Source organism: Myxocyprinus asiaticus, chromosome 33, assembly GCF_019703515.2.
Source record: "Myxocyprinus asiaticus isolate MX2 ecotype Aquarium Trade chromosome 33, UBuf_Myxa_2, whole genome shotgun sequence".
Classification (NCBI taxonomy): Eukaryota; Metazoa; Chordata; class Actinopteri; order Cypriniformes; family Catostomidae; genus Myxocyprinus; species Myxocyprinus asiaticus.
In genome coordinates this window covers 21,309,771-21,331,572 of record NC_059376.1, presented here as the reverse complement: position 1 = coordinate 21,331,572, position 21,802 = coordinate 21,309,771, and the positions used below count along the sequence as shown (strand labels likewise).

The 21,802-nt window shown below is 38.7% G+C and overlaps 1 protein-coding gene and 1 pseudogene across 1 annotated transcript in view; one reads left to right on the top strand and one right to left on the bottom strand.

Moving 5' to 3' along the window:
- Positions 1 to 1,328: 1,328 nt before the first annotated feature.
- Positions 1,329 to 6,459, top strand: LOC127424382 (selenoprotein Pa-like; annotated as a pseudogene).
- A 6,450-nt stretch (positions 6,460 to 12,909) lies between these two features.
- Positions 12,910 to 21,802, bottom strand: part of LOC127424373 (growth hormone receptor-like) — a 58,480-nt gene continuing 49,587 nt past the window's right edge. The window contains exon 9 of the mRNA XM_051669506.1: positions 12,910 to 18,534. Coding sequence (XP_051525466.1) covers positions 17,626 to 18,534 — 909 coding nt within the window. The 3' untranslated portion in view covers positions 12,910 to 17,625. The remainder of the gene's footprint in view (positions 18,535 to 21,802) is intronic.

Sequence of the window (21,802 nt, the reverse complement as noted above, 5' to 3'; positions counted from 1 at the left end):
CACTGTCTAATGATTTGGACAATTCATTCTTATTTCATTCTTATTTCTTTATTAATACAACATCATCTTTATTTATATTTAAAGTATTTAAACAATTGGAGAATTTCAGTATGTTTACAGACAGGCTGAATATGCTAAACCTTTGCAGGTTTTCATAGTTAAACATTAGGCCAACTTTAGAAGGATTTTGCTAGGTTGAGAAAACATTAACTGAACCAGGACAGAGGCCTATTCAATATCTGAAAATGCTATATTGATAGTGTCCAACTGTTGCACTGACAAATTATCTGGACAATTCACTTCTTTTTAAAGAACATACCGAAGCATATAGCTGATAATAGTTTCAGTTAATCAAAATTAATGCTTTCATAATACTTCAAGTTAACCATTAACATGCAGTATACAGTAAATCCTCGATGTGTGCATCTAAAGTGCATCACTATATGGTCAACATGCCCTCTCAATGGTCACAAAACAGATCATGAGACCTGATTATATACTGTAGATTAACTAAGTGATAAATGATAAATCTGTGCAGCTAAATGACACAAGGACACGTGCTATGCCAACCTTAGACTTTGACTGTTTAAAAAGGTTATATGTTTAAATAAGTGTTCAACTTTTTTAAACACTCCTGTATAAATGTGACTGTGTTTTATCATTGTTTCTCCTGTCTTACAGCAAAGGATGTTTATCAAAATTCAGCAAAGACAGGAAGCTCTCAAAGTTTCACCTCAGCAGAAAAAGTGCTGACTCTAACCCAGCTGTGCACTGTTGCACAAACACTGGAGCCAAAAATTACAGGATGTTAACAAAAATAAGAAGCATGCAAATATGCATTTGCATTGATCAATGACTTTCTACGAATGAATGCTTTTATAACCTCATTGTAAGCTGTGCTTGGTTATACTTGGTTGTTATTTCTTTTCAATGTTATGTGCAGCCCCCCCCCCTTTTCACCCCTTAGGAAAAACAGAAGCATGGAATGCAATGTTCTTTAACTGTTTATTATCTGGATACTTTTTTGCAATATATATATATATATATATATATATATATATATATATATATATATATATATATAGAGAGAGAGAGAGAGAGAGAGAGAGAGAGAGAGAGAGAGTGGAAGAAACGTTTACTGTTTGAGACATGCACTGAGAATGGCTGTTGTAAAGTGAAAAACACAAATAGACTAAAGCAGAGAAACATAACAACATAAACCACGTAGAACTTTTTATCTGTTTTGGTCCGTACCCTCAAACACATTAGATGTTACATATATACTGATGATACGTGGATCTCCCAGGGTGAATACGTGAGCTATTCAAGTTTTTCAAATAGGGACAGAGGGACCTTTGCCCTGATTTGAGTCAGGAAAAACAAGAGGAGTATAAATAGGAGGGGCTGTATGGGAGTGGGTTGTTTTTGTCCAGATCCAGCTCAGAAAGACTGCTGAAGACTCTCAAGTAAAGCAAGTAAGTGCACTCCTAAAAATCTCATGAACTTTTTATCCTTTTCAACTATTTTGTAAAACAACATCTTCTATGCATTTCCTTTGGTAAACGTGTGTTTTCTTAAATACGTATAAAGTTTAGATCCTTTGGGATGTCCTAATGTAGTCCCTGATGCACTATATAAAACCAGCTTGGGCACATCAGTTTGGCTCTGTCAAAATCCAAATGATTAATTAATGCGTCTTTCAGAAGTCAATACTTTGCAACATTCTCTCTCCATTCATATCTGGACGGACTATGGACTTTGTCCCACTATATGAGCTTTAACTGACTATCAAGAAATCTGGGTTACTTACATAATTAAATACAAAACTGGCTACATTCATAATGAACAGTTACAGTTACATGATTATCAAGTTGCTAATATTTGCAAGAATGACATAGTATGTACTTGCTGAATGGACAGTATTTTCAATAGGTGCTGGACAAAGAAGTTGATTTTTGTGAGCTTCTTCCTCTTTATACGCTTACTGTACCATCTCCCCGCTGCTCACTGGGTGTATTAGCTTTAATAAAATTGTTTGGAACATTACTGTGTAGATTCAACAGAAATAAAATGGAATTGAATGAAATATCAGTTTCTTCTTTTTGTATTTACACTATATATATATATATATATATATATATATATATATATATATATATATATATATATTAGCATATTTTAAATATTTATAAATTTAAATATCATAACAAACTGAATTGTGTAATTTTTAACTAAATTAAATTAATAAAACATGAATATTGTGATATTTATTTATTTTAAAAAGATTAATAAATTCAATTCATTGGATTTTTTTATTTTTTATTTAAATGTGTAAATCTGAATATATATATATATATATATCTGTAGCTGTGACTTTTTTAATTGTTGAATCCAGGAATATTTTGTGAATTGTCAGGTTGGAATTTAATTAGGCGTTCTAAGTGAACAAAAATGATATATACTTGCTGAATGGACAGTATTTTCAATATGTGCTGGACAAAGATATGTTGCAGAAAATCTGTTGCAAAGATTCATGGCTCTGTTTATCTAGGTGAGTGGGTCTGTTGTTTGGAGCCATGTGGAAGGCATTCAGCCTTATCCTGGCTCTCTGCCTGCTAGCGGGCTGCAGTGCAGAGAGCGAGACAGACGGTGCCCGCTGTAAGCCTCCCCCTCTGTGGAGGATCGGAGAGGTAGAGCCCATGAAGGATGCCCTTGGACATGTGACAGTGGTAGCTTTTCTCCAGGCCAGCTGATTGTTTTGCTTGGAGCAGGCCTCAAAGTGAGTCACTGATACAAAACAGATTAATTTATTATTGTTTAAGTGTCAGAAAACCGATATCTACAACTGATTTTCAATTATTGTTTTATTTCTGCTTTTAGTCACAATGATAACGAAATCATTAGACTACAATAAACATACAAAACATGAATTATGAATATTTTCTTAATAACAGTCATCATAAGTACATTATTAGGCCTACTTTACTGTATATTGTTGTACACAGATTGGAATGTTTCCAAACAGAGATTTGTTAAACATTTTATTTGAATAATGTTATATTTATTTTAAATGAATATTATTTTATTTTTTAATAAACATTTTTATTTATTAATGTTAATTTAATTAATATTTTAATTTAGACCCAACCTAATTACCGATTATACCTGTTATTACCATTAAATAACTGGTTACCACAGAATAACAGACAACAGAAAAGTGTGAATATCGGTAAAAATATCTGTCCAACTGATTATTTATCCATGTCTATAAATAAATGCACTCCATTTTCAATAAAAAAAAATTAAACAGCAGCATTTAAAAATAAAAATAAATAATAAAAAATAGCCTATTTTTAAGATGTACAAATGTAAATTTCGTAACAAAATTCCATCAAATTGAATTGTTTAATGTTTAATAAGATTTAAGTGGTAATTTATTATTATTATTTTTTTGCATTTTATTTTATTAAAGATTACTTAATTCAGTTTGATGGAATTTTGAAATGAAATTGAAATGCATAAATCTTAGAACGTTTTGAGTGAATTAAAAAGTGTCTACCCTCCAAAAAGACATGGCCTTGTTTTTCAAACCCTTATCAGGCCACATTCTGTTCTATCTGTTCTGTTTACACATGGAGTATTTACATAATGCAACTTGTTGAATGTTCTTCAAGGCTTAATGGCTTGCTCCTGAAGTTGGGGAACCAAGGTTTTGTGAATATAACCTACATGGTGGTAAACAACCAAGAGGAAAGGTCACGACGGCTCCACCACTTGCTCAAGGAAAGGCTGTCAACAGATATCACCCTTTACGCCCAAGACCTCAACCAACCTGACATCTGGCAGGCAGTAAATGCTGAGAAGGATGACATTTTGATATATGACAGGTTCGGCTTGATACCCTACACAGACGTCCTACATAATCTTTATATTACTTTTCAATGTCACTAAATACCCTTTTCTGCTAGGTGTGGCCGACTCACTTACCATCTGTCAACTCCCTACTCCATCTTGACCAACCCATATGTGGAAGAGTCTATAAGACATACCTATTGTACTGGTGTTTGTGGAGAGTGCAACATGGAGGTAAACAAATGGAGTACTTTATAATCTTAAACTCTTGGAAATAGGCAGTATTACTGTAATTGCACATCTCATAATTCAGAATGTTTTTGAAAGCTCAAGTGTGTAATTATTTCAATGTTAAAATATTTATTTTATCCTAGTTTAATATGCAAAGTCTATAAGTTAGCCATGTATAAGTTATAAACACTGTTGCTCTGTGGTGCTATCAAATCATTGCTCTCTTTGCTTGAGCATGATCCTGAACAGCACAACACAGCAACACTGGCTCAACCAACAGCATGAGTTTGGGCCAGTACTACCTGTTTTTTCTGACCAGTGGCAGAACCAGGGAGAGTTCAGAAAAACTGCTTGAAAATAACCATTATTTTTGCAATTCCGTTTGCTGATGATTGTGGCACAGAAATTGCACACTTCAGCTTTAAGACATTGAGATGGTTTAGACTAATTTAGTCATAATTCTTGTAATTTAGCTATGTAAAGTATCTTTGATTCACCCATTTGCTCTGGTCATTACAGAGTTCATTGCAACTTGGTGAGTGCAACAAAACCACAGATGTGAAGCCTGATAACGAGCCTCACATACCAACAGAAGGAGGCCACAATGAAGATCACCATCGTCACCATCATGGTCATGGTCACCACCGATGTCAAGGCCATGACAGCATGGAGATGCATGGGCAATGTGGCTCCCACCACCACCACCACCACCACCACCACCATCATGCGGGTCACCACCATGGCCAACAACAGGTCGATCTTGGTCAAGTCCACTTGGGTCAGAAGATCCTTGGCCAGGTGGACTTTGGTCAGGTCGCTCACAATGAGCCCCCTGTCATGAAACAACCTTGAGCAAAGCACTCTAGGTGAAAAGTCCAGTACAGCTGACATCAGGGGGTAGAGTCATCCGGCGCCAGCTGATGCTGACACTGACGAAAGCTGTTTCCTGGGGAGGGCAAAGGGCATATTGCCGGCCTCTGACAGTGTCAGGAGGAGCTTCCAGCCTCCTGACGTTGACAGGGCCTGACAGGGGAGGACAACAAAATCATGGAGACCTGACAATGACGTCCCGCCCCCTCAGCTGACTGACAGCAGTCGCAGCCAACCTGAGTCTGACCAGCAGGGGTCACAAGCTGAGTCTGACAAGAGAAGTAAGCAGGGACACAAGTCTCTGTTACAACCTTGTCTGATCATTTACAGCCTCATGCAAACATCAGTGAGCCCAACACTGCTGCTCAGTACTCTTGATTGAGCTTACCAACTAGTATTTACACCTCAGAGTGTGGCAGAACTGGAACTGAACATTCCATTCTGATTCCCAAATTGTCTCTAAAAGGGACAGTTTTCCCAAAAATTACAATTCTGTCATCATGTGCTCACCTTCATGTTGTTCCAAACGGGTATGACTTTCTTTCTTTCATCGGTGGACCACAAAACGAGATGTTGGGTAGTATGTTAATCTCAATCACCATTCACTTTCATTGCATCTTTTTTTCCATACAATCTAAGTGAATGGTGACTGAGCCTGTCATTCTGCCTTAAATCTCCTTTTGTGTTCCACAGAAGAAAGTCATACAAGTTTGATACAACATAAGGGAGGTCCAGTGTATGTCTCCACCTGAGAGTGTTAGGTTCAGTCATGTTAATGTCGTTTAACCTCTGTATGCTTTATGTGGCTTTTATGAAGGCAGGTGCGTAAACTATGCACTAGTGGTGCTTGTCTGATGTTAGACCACGCAGAGCAGAGGGCAAAGGTCAAGTAACATCCTGTAACCCTTGCTAAACCCAATTAAAGCAATATGAAAGAGTGGGGTATTAAAATCAAGTGCCTCTTCTGAATTCATTAATTCTGTATTGAAAAAGATTGTGAAATGAGATGTGAAAGTAGGCAGAGAGATTCTGACAATGATGGTATCTTCTTAAGGACCAAAAACTGTTTAAATACATAATTCAAGACTAATGTAATACTCTAAAATCTACATCTGTTTTATATTCAATCTAGTTACTAACACAGACACTGAAAGGGATATGGGACCGTAAATGTATTGTTCGATATTACAAAATCAATGTGGATAGGGAAATGTAAAAAACCTGTTGGTGTACTAGACATTTTTTAGAGGGGAATTTGTATCCATGTCTTAAAGGGAGTATTTGGAAAAGGTTTGGTCAACTTGTGTAGGATTGTTTGAAACATTTTACATACTAAATGAAGGTCTCCTGGAAAGTCTCTGATAACTTGGAAAACCTGAGAAACTGTATGAAAAATGTATGATGTTGTGCATTGACAAAGAAAAATGAATGTAAAAGGCATGTGAAACGAAAGAGAAAATAACATGTTACATATTGATTATATCAAATAAATTTTTGACTTTCAAATGTCTTTTTTTTACTCATTGACTTGTGAAATTCACATTTTGAATGTCACAAACTGATACTTTTGATCAGGGATTAAAAACGGTTCAAGGAATGTTTATATATATATGTGTGTGTGTGTGTGTGTGTGTGTGTGTGTGTGTGTGTGTATAATTATTATTATTTATTTATTTATTTATTTATTTATTTATTGCAGAATATAACCAAAAATGGGAACTAAATCCCTTAAAATGGTTCCGGAATGAAAATATTATTTTTAAATGCTGATAACCAGTACATAACCAACTAATTTTGTTCCGATCATTTTTTAATAAAACCATAGACCAAAGGGTTAATAACAGAACATTTTTGGAATTACACCACTTCCTGTTGCCCCCCAAAAGTAGAACATTTGATTCTACTTTGGTTCTGATTTGCACTGCAAAAGGTGACGTTTAGTCCAAACACTGCAACTAGTATATCACCCACCCTTAGCACAGAGTACTGTAATTTTAAGTAAAATGTTATTAACCGTTCTTTTATTAACTGGATACCATTTGGAAAAGAGTCTTCGGAATGCCGGAACCAGAAATAAAATAAAATACTGTTTCTGCACAGAAGGAACCGAAATGAAAAACATTTCATTTTTAGTCCCTGCTTTTGATGACCTATTATTTGATTATATGAATTAATTATAAATAAAATTGTATTTTAATTTTAGATTCTAAATGATGAAATTTTTATTTTTATTTTTTATTATTCAAATACATTATTTATCTTAGAATGATCTATTGGATTATTCAAATTATCAATACATTCAAATAAAATTTGTATATTATTATAATTAAAACAATACATTTTAATAAAATATTTGTCCATTGAAAAATTATTAATAATCTGTTTCAATGAGAATGATAAACGATTTGATCAAGTTCACAAACAAACTTGCCTATTGCACTTTAAAACACTTAAAACACTTTAAAATAAAAATCATTTTAAAACTCACCGACAGATGGCGAGCGTGCTCTTATTAATCTTTACTTCATGTTGCTTTCCCTTTGAGAGCCTCCCTAACATTTTTCTCCCTAAATTTTGTTTTCTTTTTTCCCAAACCTGGACGCAGGAACTGTCTGCTGTGTTTCCTTTTAGATCCAATTAGACCCACAGATGGCGCTGTGAATAAAGTATCTAGGCTCAATTTCTTTACAACCTCATGATTTGTTGATTGTAGCCTCACAAAGCCTATCCATTGCATTGTTTCCAAATCTGTAAGGGCGGTCTGGGTTGTGTAGACAGGCCATAATTTGACCCTGAAACATTTGTAATAAGATCAATAATCAAGCTCCCTCTCTGCTATAGTCCTTAAGAACCCAAATCAACTCCTTTAAATGCTTCCCAAACCTCACATTCAAAGTATGCAACTGAAAAGTTCAACAAGCAAGTAGAGGCAATAAATGGTCAGGGCAGGAGGCTTGATAGTTATAATTGGCCTGAAGATCCAGTACAAGGGAGCAGAGACTCATCTGCAATTACTTACAATGTCCTGAGAGGTGGTCTGTGAGAGTGGGCAACACAGATTCAATCAGCCTCACACTGTGTTGCTAAGTGCACACACCACTCGCCAAATTGCCTGATCTGCTTTCCCCAGGTTCCTGTCGCTTCTGTATCCACTTAGCAGAGAGCTTCAATTGGCTGCTTGCTGGATGTCTGCTCTTCCCCCTGTTCCCAGTACATTAAGACTTGAGCGGTGTTGACCTGGCCTTCATAATTCATCAAGCTCTCTCCACAGTATGACATAGTTAAGCTAGTCTGTCATACACATCAGAACAACACCAGACTAATGGACCCCTTGTGTTGTAGGTGTCAGTATGTTCCCATTTTCTATTACTACCCAATGAGAACTTCCTGTTGTGTTACGAGCTGGATATTACAGATGTTTTATTTATTCATTTCCTAACAATTTTGTCCATTACGTCAAACAGAGTGACAAGTGTACATTATTAAAAGTGGATACATATAGTTCTTACCTTAAGGTGCTATGATATGTTCTGCTATATTCTACTTGAACCAACACCAACCGAAAGACATGGAATATACTTCATTACCTGAACCTTGGATTTAGAATGGACTTCACCAGAAATGTACTGCCACAAGCTTCCAGCTGGACTGCGATGCCACTCACTGACCTCTGCCTGCATCATCTTGGTCATAGGATGGACTACGCTCTCTTAAAATGGAATACATAGACAATCAATTAATTGCTAACTAAAGTTTTCATCAACCAAATAACAAAGGAAAACACCTCTGTGTTACTTATGCAGTTAATTCAGGATGGACTTCAAAGACATTTAAACATCAATCTTAAAATTCATGCAAAATCCTTTAGTTCAAACAGTGGCCACCGACATCTACTCAGTTTATTCATTGAAACCATGACTTGTACTACACATAGATATAACTAATTTTGGCATTATATTCATACTGTTTAGCCAGAGCGGAACTGGCCCCCACAGTGAGCCTGGTTTCCCCCAAGGTTATTTTTCTCCATTAACTACATCTTATGGAGTTTTTTGTTCCTTGCCACAGTCGCCTTTGGTTTGCTTACTGGGGACCTAAAGACAAATATTATTTTCAATATAATCTACAATTACGTTATTAATTTAAACCACACAATGAAGACTTAAAGACATTAAAACTTTTTTCTATTACAACATAATTTTCTGTAAAGCTGCTCTGAAACGATGTGTGTTGTGAAAAAAGCAAATAAAAATGACAACTTGACTCTATCTAAAAATGACTTGCGTTAGTGAAACATAATGAAGTCAGGTTGATTCAGTCATGTTAAATAATATTTTTTTACTTAATGACAATAATAATAATAACCACTAAATTTAGATGTTACCACATGAAGATATTTTTTTTTTCTTAAGTTACCGGTGTATAGACCACAGTAATGTATTAAATGCTCTGTTGGGTCTGTTCCTATTTCTCAAAACCATTTCTATTTCTATTTGCAGATTTTTATTTACTGTTTTGCAAAAGATGCAACAATAGCCAATAGTGGTTCAACAGTATTGTGCAAAAAACAAAAAAGGTAACCTAAAAATGTGCTAATATAGTAACATAAATTAACTGGTTTTATTCAAGCCAAAGATTTGATTTAATCTGATGAAATTGGTTAAACCAACAAGTAATTTTTATGGGTTAGATCAAGTAGAAATAGACCCTTAGGTAACAATTGCAGATTAGCAATTTATTCAGTGTACATGAGAAAAAGAAAAAAAACTCATCCTAAAAATGTGATGATGTAACATCTAAATTAACCTGTTTGATTCAAGTCAAAAATAAAAACTAACATGACCGAATCAAACAAGATACATTAAGTTACACCAACAAAACATATTTTAAGGGTTAGATCAAGAAAAGTTCCTTAAGGTAACAATGGCAGGCTACCACGTTTTACAGTGAAGTTTCATCTTCTGTGACAATATTTTGGGCTGAAGTATTTTCGTCATTGTTAAGTTTACTAAAACTCATTTTTTCAGGTTTGCAATAAAAATGTAGACTCCTGGGTGCCCATAATACAAGTCTGCCACTTTATTTTACATATAAACATGTTATTTATACACAGTATGTTTTTATATACCTTATATTACTTGGTTTATAATTAATTCTTCTAACATGCTAGAGGGTTTATTTGTTATTGCTCGACATATGTAGATCTTGTATTCAGGTTTATTTCTGTATTATACCAGTCTGTACTCACCTTGAGCAAAATTATGCTTGAAAAGCTGAAACATACATTTTCATCAGCTCTCTCACTACTAATCCTCATGCACTCACACATTCAACCAAAGCAATAAATACATTTTACTCACACTGAGATTCGATTAACTCTATCCACATCATTAAGCATAAGCATAAGACCACAGAAAATCAGACTTGTTTGAAGCTATCTTTATTAAATTGAAGAACAAAGAACAGAACAAAGCAAATGCTGAAAACTGTTGTTCATTTGAGGTATGATGAATTCAATTCCAATAGCAAACCATACAAATTGTTCAGATAACAAACCTGAATAGTTATTTTATAATCTCTAATAATACTAGCTGTGTGCGTCCATAGGTCAAACCCCTCATTTGATGAAAAATTGGCAGAAAACAATATGCTCCAAAACCACATAGCCACATACGTGACTAACCATACAGAATATGTAGTGTCTGTAAATTCTACACTTGTCATCTTGCATGTACAGACAGGCATTTCACTGTTATGTGTGCATTTTAAGAATTTTTGCAAAAGAGAGAGATTCATATAAAAATGCTACATAAGGAGGAAAGAGAAAGAGAGAAGGAAATATAGAAACAGCAGCAGGAGCTCTGTAGAGGTACATAACAACATAAGCTATGCATATCGTACACCACGTATCATGAGAGCTTAAGACATTTCCATTAAAACATAAACATGCTGGTTTCACAGCAATGGCAGCAGCAGAAAGAGTTGCATAATACTTTATATTCCCCAGTAAGGCAATATTGTTTGTTATAAAAGAATGGCACATTGCTTACCACAGTGTTAGGATTGAATACAACATGTATAGGCCCACTATTTGTTGTATATACACATAATACATGTGTGCGCAGGACTTGTCACATCACAAGCGAATCAGTTAAATATTTCTGAACAGAGATGCGTACTGTAACATAAATTACCTTCATTACACCTTCTCTATACATTACTGATATAGCTTATTTATGTCCTGTTCTGTTTGTGTGGAGGTACATTTAGTGTGGGCTGATGTGGGGTCAAAGTGGTTTACCTTAAAAAAAAAATTATATTATAAAACTTTTCATGTATATACAGGTGCATCTCAATAAATTAGAATGTCGTGGAAAAGTTCATTTATTTCAGTAATTCAACTCAAATTGTGAAACTCGTGTATTAAATAAATTCAGTGCACACAGACTGAAGTAGTTTAAGTCTTTGGTTCTTTTAATTGTGATGATTTTGGCTCACATTTAACAAAAACCCACCAATTCACTATCTCAAAAAATTAGAATATGGTGACATGCCAATCAGCTAATCAACTCAAAACACCGGCAAAGGTTTCCTGAGCCTTCAAAATGGTCTCTCAGTTTGGTTCACTAGGCTACACAATCATGGGGAAGACTGCTGATCTGACAGTTGTCCAGAAGACAATCATTGACACCCTTCACAAGGAGGGTAAGCCACAAACATTCATTGCCAAAGAAGCTGGCTGTTCACAGAGTGCTGTATCCAAGCATGTTAACAGAAAGTTGAGTGGAAGGAAAAAGTGTGGAAGAAAAAGATGCACAACCAACCGAGAGAACCGCAGCCTTATGATTGTCAAGCAAAATCGATTCAAGAATTTGGGTGAACTTCACAAGGAATGGACTGAGGCTGGGGTCAAGGCATCAAGAGCCACCACACACAGACGTGTCAAGGAATTTGGCTACAGTTGTCGTATTCCTCTTGTTAAGCCACTCCTGAACCACAGACAATGTCAGAGGCGTCTTACCTGGGCTAAGGAGAAGAAGAACTGGACTGTTGCCCAGTGTTCCAAAGTCCTCTTTTCAGATGAGAGCAAGTTTTGTATTTCATTTGGAAACCAAGCTCCTAGAGTCTGGAGGAAGGATGGAGAAGCTCATAGCCCAAGTTGCTTGAAGTCCAGTGTTAAGTTTCCACAGTCTGTGATGATTTGGGGTGCAATGTCATCTGCTGGTGTTGGTCCATTGTGTTTTTTGAAAACCAAAGTCACTGCACCTGTTTACCAAGAAATTTTGGAGCACTTCATGCTTCCTTCTGCTGACCAGCTTTTTAAAGATGCTGATTTCATTTTCCAGCAGGATTTGGCACCTGCCCACACTGCCAAAAGCACCAAAAGTTGGTTAAATGACCATGGTGTTGGTGTGCTTGACTGGCCAGCAAACTCACCAGACCTGAACCCCATAGAGAATCTATGGGGTATTGTCAAGAGGAAAATGAGAAACAAGAGACCAAAAAATGCGGATGAGCTGAAGGCCACTGTCAAAGAAACCTGGGCTTCCATACCACCTCAGCAGTGCCACAAACTGATCACCTCCATGCCACGCCGAATTGAGGCAGTAATTAAAGCAAAAGGAGCCCCTGCCAAGTATTGAGTACATATACAGTAAATGAACATACTTTCCAGAAGGCCAACAATTCACTAAAAATGTTTTTTTATTGGTCTTATGATGTATTCTAATTTTTTGAGATAGTGAATTGGTGGGTTTTTGTTAAATGTGAGCCAAAATCGTCACAGTTAAAAGAACCAAAGACTTAAACTACTTCAGTCTGTGTGCATTGAATTTATTTAATACACGAGTTTCACAATTTGAGTTGAATTACTGAAATAAATGAACTTTTCCACGACATTCTAATTTATTGAGATGCACCTGTATATATATATTATGCATGTGAAAATATTTCATTTCCATATAATAATATCTTATTTCAATAAAACTATATCTGATATTTTTTTTCCAGCTCAAGTTCAAATTAAGAACAATCTTACTTTCTCCTTTAAAGCAAACTGTACCATACAACATTTTTTTTCCTCTAAACATCACAATGTATCTCCAATGTGAGCTTAAGCATCATTTTGGCTCATTGTTCTAACAGTATTTGGTCCCATTTGTCTTAGGCGTACCTGCGTGTTTGCACAATAATGAAGGCTTAGCATCACATTTATAAAATAATCCAACTTCATTCTACTGCAGAACAATAGAACACACAAGCAGTAAAAATAAATTATTAAATCAAACAATAGCACTTGATTGGCCTGAGCTGTTATTTTGAAAACACATACAGTACATTGCCCTCCAAAAGAAATGTAAAAAATTTAAGGAAGCAAACAAAATTGTGGATTTGAGATGATAAAGTAATTCCATAACTAATGTGTGGACAGTCAGCTTCAACTAAAGCACATCCTACCCTATGTGCAGTCTAAAAAAAACAGCACATTTTAGACCTTTCACATACTAAGGAAAAAACTGACCACAAAGTCTGCCCTTAACAAGCAGGTTTTACACATGGCATCTGTACAGATCTGGCAGAACATCTACAGAGAAAATCAGCCATGTTCTGCGATGTCTGTAAATAGCACATTTCAGAGAGCCAAAAACTTCAGTTACTGTGTGCAACCTAATATTAAAGTGAATTTTGTAGCTTTTAGTCCATGTCTACTAGCTTGGAAGCCATCTCTACGCTACTGTACTCATAAAAGTTGACAAAATAAACATTCAGCAGTTTTTTAAAATAACAAAAAAAGCTACACTTTTACATTTTGAAGTCTATCCCTGGGACCAGAATGGACCCCAAAATATTGATGACTCATCCTGCACTACACAGATTTTTGTCCATTCAAATTCTTTCTAGAATGAGAATGTCCCTCCCCCTAATACCAACTGCAACCGACTAGCAAGTAGCAAGTAGCAAATCATGGTTCATGGCTGTGACGTAACTAAAGCTTATTGGCTATTTAAAAACATGAGGATGATCCCATAATATATGTCCCACCCAAACTTCCTGTTTAAATAGTAAATGTGTTAGCACAGGATAGAAAACTTGTTTAGCCATTTCATTTGGATATTTAAAGGAATAGTTCACCCAAAAAATATTCTCTAATCATTTCCTCACCCTTATGTCATCTCAAACTTGTATGGCTTTCTTTCTTCCGTGGAACACAAACGACGATATATTAATGGAGATATGATGTCTGTTTGTCCATACTATGCATGAGAATGGTGACCAAATTTAAATCTCCAAATAGGACAAAAAGGCAGCATAAAAGTAATCCATAAGACTCCAGTGGTTTAATCCATGTCTCCTGAAGCGATCCAACCAATTTTGGGTGAGAACAGAACAAAATATAACTCATTTTTCACCATAAATCTTGACATCAGCAGTCTTCTTACAAGCTTGAAATCATGACGGTGCCTAGAAACAGCAACAGCAAGCTGAAAAGTGAAAAAAGAGTTACATTTTGGTCTGTTCTCACCCAAAATAGATTAGACTGCTTCAGAAGACATGGATTAAACCACTGGAGTGGAGTGGTTTGTGGAGCTTAAAACTTTGGTTACCATTCACTTGCACTGCATAGACAACCAGACATCATATCTCTATTAAAATTTAAAAGAAAGTCATGCGACTTGGAGATGACATAAGGGTGAGGAAATGATGAGAGAATAATAATTTTTGGGTGAACTATTCCTTTAAGAGTGAATCTTTGTGTAAAGATTTGTGTTCCCTGAAGTCTGAATACTCTCTGGGCCTGTAAGTAATTTAAAAACTTTTTAAAAAGTGTTGTGTGTGCCAAACACTTTTGGAAGGCACTGTAGCTACAACAGACACCTAAAACAATGTAGGACCTAGTATTCAAGCATCATAGGAAAACCCAGGACCAGAGTTGGGTAAGTTACTCTAAAAGATTAATAACTAACTACTAATTACATCTTATACAGTGTAATTAGATTACTGTACTAATTACTCTGTCTGAAAAGTAACTGCATTACTTATTACTAATTACTTTCTAAAACCCTTATCAACCTCGACCAGATGAAAAATACAAGGATAGACATGAAATTGTTTTTTTGATTCTTTCAAATAAATCATATAAAATCAAATAAATTATTCATGAACTAGCCAAAGAATTTAAGGGGGCTGCATTAAATGAGAAAACATACATTTTAACATTAGACGTTAAAATTCTATTTTAAATTCACCATTGTTTTATATAGAATTGTTCTATAGTCTATACAGTATTTAACACAATTACATCAGAAGTAACTGTAATTAAATACTGAAAAATTAATTTTAAGAGTAATCCCTTACTTTACTTTTTTCAATGAAAAACTAATTTAATTACAGTAATTAAATAATCAGTAATGCATTACACCCAACACTGCCCAGGACCAATTAAGTTTGTGGTCCAAAGGTTCCTTCCTCATCATTATTTACCTCCATTGTGTTTCTCTAAAAACAGAGAACATGTAAAACAGTCACAAAAGTGCTCAAAATAAGCTTATCTATACAATGTAACAAGCAAAACTCTTTTTTTTTTTTTTTTTTTTGTACAAACTTTTTAACAGTATGGAATTACATTTGTGATATATCAATCAGCTTGGCTTGTAATATGTGACTGTTAATAAGAAAAGTATAATTATAACAGTCTATGATTTTAAATAAAAATAATAGTGTTTTTTACTCTCCAGTTATTATTCCTTATATTAATGCATGATTTCATAAAACAAACTAAAGTTAAAAGCAGCTTTACCCCATGCGTAGGCTGTGGTGCCCAAAAATATGCTGTTTTTTTTAGACGAGGTCACTGAACTAATTGTCCAGGCAAGAATTATAGCCTCATTTGGCAATCTAATAATCCTAGTCCAGTAAAATGAATTGTCACTTCCCAGCTTTCCACAATGTAACTCCCATTGTAAATGTACTGTATGTACAGATTTATAGTGTAAGAGAACTGTTTTCATCAATATAAAACTGCTACATTTACAAAGGCAACATATAAGTAAATCTGCCATACAGTTTTCATTGCACAGCAAAGGCTAGCATCTATAAGCACTTTGACATTTCATTATTTTCCCTGGATATATTAATACAAATAAAGAGTTATTTGCTCACACTTTGAACAAGCAGAACAAGAGTCTTCAAGACAAATAGAGAAAAAAACCTATCTAGATAAAGGTATAGTTTACCCATAAATGAAAATTTTGTCATCATTTACTCACCCTCATGTTGTTCCAAATCCATATGAGTTCTTTCTTCGACAGAACATAAAAGGAGATGTTAGCCTCAGTAAATGATCAGTCACCATTTACTTTCATTGTGTGGAAATAAATCTTTTGAGTTCCCACTGAAGAAAGAAAGCCATACAGGTTTTAAACAACATCAGGGTGAGTAAATGATGACAGAATTTTCAATTATGGATAAACCATCTCTTTACAGAAGGCTAATATCATTACAAACACTTGTCTCATTATTTGCAAAAGATGCTAATGTTCACATCTAACCCACAAATTTTAGTTTCCTTGATGCATATTGAAAAAGATTGAGAGATTGCAGGGTTAACCAATCTGGCTATGGCAAAGATAATATCTGCAGGGTCGTTGTAGTGTTTAAAATGGCTCCCATAAATCTGGGAAAGCATTTTCCAGTAACAAGATCAAGGCTGTGCAGAGATTCGAGTCTGAGAAAAATATTGTGCCGTGCAAGGGATGACTCATGTCTGGTTGAAGCATCATTTGTCCACTTGGCCAGAACTTGTTTGAGCACCCTTAATATGATGCAAAGAAAAGGATTTTTTTCTACACTTTTTCTACAAATTCCATATAAAAGAATATGGGGTTGCTGAATATTTCACATGTGTATAAACAATTTTATCTAAAGATATGTTTGATTTGATCTCATCTAAATCGTGCAAAAATCTATTTAATCCCAAATGCCACAGTAGTGCTACAGCTGTATCAGTTTAATAAGATAATCAAGCTTTTTACATTTCTCTCTGACGGAGAAAGCAAGCATATTTCTGTAGTCTTTTTATTATGATTTTTTTTTTTTTTTATGGAACCAGCCGACATTTCTGATTTTCAATTCACTTTTAAACTCTCTCACTGAGATCTCACCCTTTCTGGCACTACTACATGAATATGACAGTTCTGTCATCATTTACTCACCCTCATGTCTTTCCAAACCTTTAAGACTTTCTTCTTTCGTGAAACACAAAATGGAATTGACAGCCTCAGTCATCACTCACTTTCATTGTATGTATAAAAGAAACTGAAAAGGAACTGAGACTAACATTTTGCCAAACATCTTCTGTGTTCAACTGAAGAAAGAAAGTCATACAGGGTTTGGAACAACATGAGGGTGAGTAAATGATGACCAAAATTTTATTTTTAGATGAGCTATCCCTTTAAAAATACGCTAATAGAAGAGAAACACTTTCAGCTCTATCCGCACTGTAACCTACAGCAGAGAAAACCCATAAATCAAAACATTTGCAGAATTCCACGAAAACAGAGATGGAACTTCTATCTCATGTTTCACCATCATGTAACTTTGTTTTCCAGCAGTAAAAATGGTAGAACAAGACCACCAACTAATTACTTTCTACTCCCTGAAGAGGGACAATTTTCATTGGGTCAGATTGCTCAGGAGCTCTGGGGTGAGGTACCCCATAGGCATGGCAGGGAGGTGTTTGTTTGGGCTGTACGAGCAGACCGCTGGCTGTGGGGCAGAGGGATTCAGAAGCAGACTGTGCTGGGCGTCCACCTCATGCACAACAGTATAGTCTGATACTGGTGGAGCTTCAGGCAGAAGATCTGGTGTTTGAGACTCACTGGGAGAAGCCAGGTACTCTCCATTCCAGCCGAGATTCCCCTCAACAGCCTGGGGTGGGAATGCTTGGTATCCTTGCTCAGGAGCAAGGCTGGAGGACACATCAGTGGCTGAGGTGTAAGCTCCATCGGAAAGAAGCTGGAACTGTATCTTCTCCACTTTCTTCTTCTCCTCTTCCATTTTCTTCTTCTCCTCTTCCTCTTTCTTTTTCTCTGGAGAGATGTTCAGTTGTCCTGGCGAGAGCACCACTCCGCCTCCAGGTGTGAAATCACTTACTAGGGCGTAAAAGTCCATATTAACCCAGCTTGGTGCAGTGGGTTGTGTTTGAATGGGTGTCTCCACCCCTTCAGATGTCTGCTGAAGACTAGGGGTGGATGAGCTGCTCCTGGAAACCAGAGGATGGTGCTCGCCCCGACCAGAATGGCCATGCAGCAGGGATGCTGTTTGCAAGTCCTCAGTGTCTGGGATTTCTGGGTCGTAGCAGCTGGTGCGATCCAAATCACTTTTGCTTTTCAAATGGAGGACGTGAGAGGAGCCCGAGTGGGACAGGCCCAGCAGATGCTGTGTATCATAACTCTCGTTCTTCTCAGCAGGGTCATCTAGGTCTAGTTGGATGAACTCCACCCATGGGTCTTGATGGTACAAGTCAGGCTTGTACATATCCTGGCTGCTCAGCAAGGAATTTAGCTGGTCGAGCTTTCCATTCTGTCCATGAAGAAGAGAATATATTTGGCATTATTATTTAGGACTAACATTAAAGCTGCAGTGTGTAATTAGTGTTTCATTAGCAGCACCAAACAGCATTGCAAAAATAATAACTTTGCTTTTCTAAGCACTTCCTCTGTATTCCATTTTTTGGTAAACAGAAAACCTCGCCCCAAAATTACAGCCCTGGCTGAATTTATGTTGCTGTGTTGGTCCACTCAAACAGTCATGTTGAAAGTGCAAAAGAGATCGTCCTGGTTACTTGCATAATCTCCGTTCCCTGATGGAGGAAACGAGACGTTGTGTTGATGTAGTGACACTAGGGGTCACTCTTAGGAGCCCGAGACACCTCTGGTCTTTGATAAAAGGCCAATGAAAATTGGCGAGTGGTATTTGCATGCCACTCCCCCGGACATACGGGTATAAAAGGAGCTGGTATGCAACCACTCCTTCAGGTTTTATGCTGAGGAGCCGAGACAAGGTCCGGCCATTTCAGCGGGTAGTTCAGCATTGTGACAGGAGGGACACAACGTCTCGTTCCCTCCATCAGGGAACGGAGGTTACGCAAGTAACCAGGATGTTCCCTGTCTGTCACTCACTTGAAGTTGTGTCGATGTAGTAACACTAGGGGTCCCTATACAAAACGCCACAACTTGCTGAACTGTATTACGTGAACTGGCGGTGTGTGATGGGCAGACCACTGTGTGCCTCATAGCCAGCACACCAGGCCAACACGTAACCTCCCCCAACATAGTTATGAGTGTCGAACGGCCCTTTGGGGACAAGTCAACTACCCAAAAGATAGAGACAGGCTAACCCGGTCGTGGCCTCTTTTCCCCTTTTTTTCACTCCCTAAAAAAGAAGGGGGATTATCCGACTGGGCCGCCAGGTCTAGTCGGGGGGTGTCTCTCCCAAGGGGAGGACACCGTGGAGACCACACCTCGCCCAAAGAGAGGGGGGAAAAATACGTCACATGGTCTTGACGACCATGTGGAGAGTCTCAAGGTAGATCCTACCCAACGGGGGAGGAGTAACTACAAACATGGAGACTGTGGCAGAGGGGCTCTGCCCAAGGAAGACGCAGTTAGCCAACAGGGAAACGAATTAGCGGAAGGTAGAGCACCTACCCCAGAACAGGGCTCTTATTTAGCACGTGTATTGGGCCGGCAGTGAGTCTCTCCGAAAAATCGACTGCCACAGGGCTCAGAGCAAGTCAACCAGTGAACATAGTTTGTGAATACTACTGGGAATTAATGGTGCACGTTTTCAGCTCAGAAGAGGTGAAAGGCGCTATATGCAAGCGATACACCCGGCCGGCTATCCTGGGCTTATCCGCTTGTATTGCGTGCCACTACCTGGTATGAAACCGGTTCCACCCGGAGGTTGTAGAACCTTGCAAAGGTGTTGGGTGTTGCCCAGCCCGCTGCTCTACAAATGTCTGTTAGAGAGGCACCCCTGGCCAGGGCCCAGGAGGCCGCTAGACCTCTGGTAGAATGGACTCGTAGCCCTACCAGGGCCGGCATGTCCTGGGCGTGATATGCCATAGCTATGGCGTCAATGAGCCAGTGGGCGATCCTCTGCTTGGAGACAGCACTTCCTTTCCGCTGTGCACCAAAGCAGACAAAGAGCTGCTCAGAAATTCTAAAGCTCTGCGTCCGATCCAAATAGATGCGTAAAGCACGCACCGGACACAGCAAAAAAAGGGCTGGGTCTGCCTCCTCCTGGGGCAGTGCTCGCAGGTTCACCACCTGGTCCCTAAAAGGGGTCATGTGAAGCTTGGGCACATTGCCCGGTCGGGGTCTCAGGATCATGTGAGAGTAGCCTGGACCGAACTCCAGGCACGTTTCGCTGACAGAGAACGCTTGCAGGTCTCCTACCCTCTTGATGGAAGTGAGCGCAGTCAGGAAGGCAGTCTTCAAGGAGAGTGCCTTAAGCTCAGCTGACTGCAAAGGCTCAAAGGGGGCTCTCTGTGGACCCTGAAGAACTACAGAGAGGTCCCATGAGGGAACGAGGTGTGGTCTGGAGGGATTCAGCCTCCTGGCGCCTCTCAGGAACCGGATGATCAGGTCGTGCTTCCCTAAGGACTTACCGTCAACTGTGTCGTGGTCTGCTGCTATGGCAGCAACGTACATCTTCAAGGTGGAAGGGGACAGCCGCCCTTCCAACCTCGCAGGAAGGAAAGCACTGATCCGACTGCGCATCTCTTGTGGTCTTCCTGTCGGGAAGAACACCACATAGCAAACAGATGCCACTTAAAGGCATACAGGCGCCTTGCAGAGGGGGCCCTAGCCTGAGTGATCATGTCTACCACCACGGGTGATAGACCGCATAGGTCTTCCACGTCCTGTTCAGGGGCCAGACATGGAGATTCCAGAGGTCTGGTCACGGGTGCCAGATGGTGCCCCGTCCCTGAGAAAGAAGGTCCTTCCTCAGGGGAATTCGCCAGGTGGGGGCTGTCACGAGGAGCGTGAGGTCCGAGAACCGCGTCCGGGTGTGCCAGTAGGGTGCTACCAGGACGACCTGCTCCTCGTCCTCCCTGACCTTGCACAGAGTCTGTGCAAGTAGGCTCACTGGGGGAAACGCATATTTGTGCAGGCCAGGGGGCCAGCTGTGTGCCAGCGTGTCTATGCCAAGGGGGGCCTCGTCAGGGCGTACCAGAGCGGGCAGTGGGAGGATTCTTTGGAGGCAAACAGGTCCACCTGTGCCTGTCCGAATCGACTCCAAATCAGCTGGACCACCTGAGGGTGGAGCCTCCACTCTCCCCTGAGGGTAACCTGCCATGACAGTGCGTCCGCTGTAGTGTTGAGGTTGCCCGGGATGTGAATGGCTCGCAGCGACTTGAAGTGCTGCTGGCTCCAGAGTAGGAGAAGGCGGGCGAGTTATGACATACAACGAGAGCGCAGACCATCTTGGCGGTTGACATATGCTACCATTGCCGTGTTGTCTGTCCGAACTAACACGTGCTTGCCCTGGATCAACGGCCAAAACCTCCGCAGGGCGAGCAGAATTGCCAACAACTCGAGGCAGTTGATGTGCCTATGCAGTCTTGCGCACGTCCACAAGCCGGCGGCTGTGTGCCCATTGCAAACAGCGCCCCAGCCCGTTTTGGAGGCGTCTGTCGTGACCACGACGCTCCTGGAAACCTGTTCTAGGGGAACACCTGCCCGTAGAAACGAGAGGTCGGTCCAAGGGCTGAAAAGACAGTGACAGACCGGCGTGATGACCACATGATGTGTCCCGCGGCGCCATGCCCATCTCGGGAATCGAG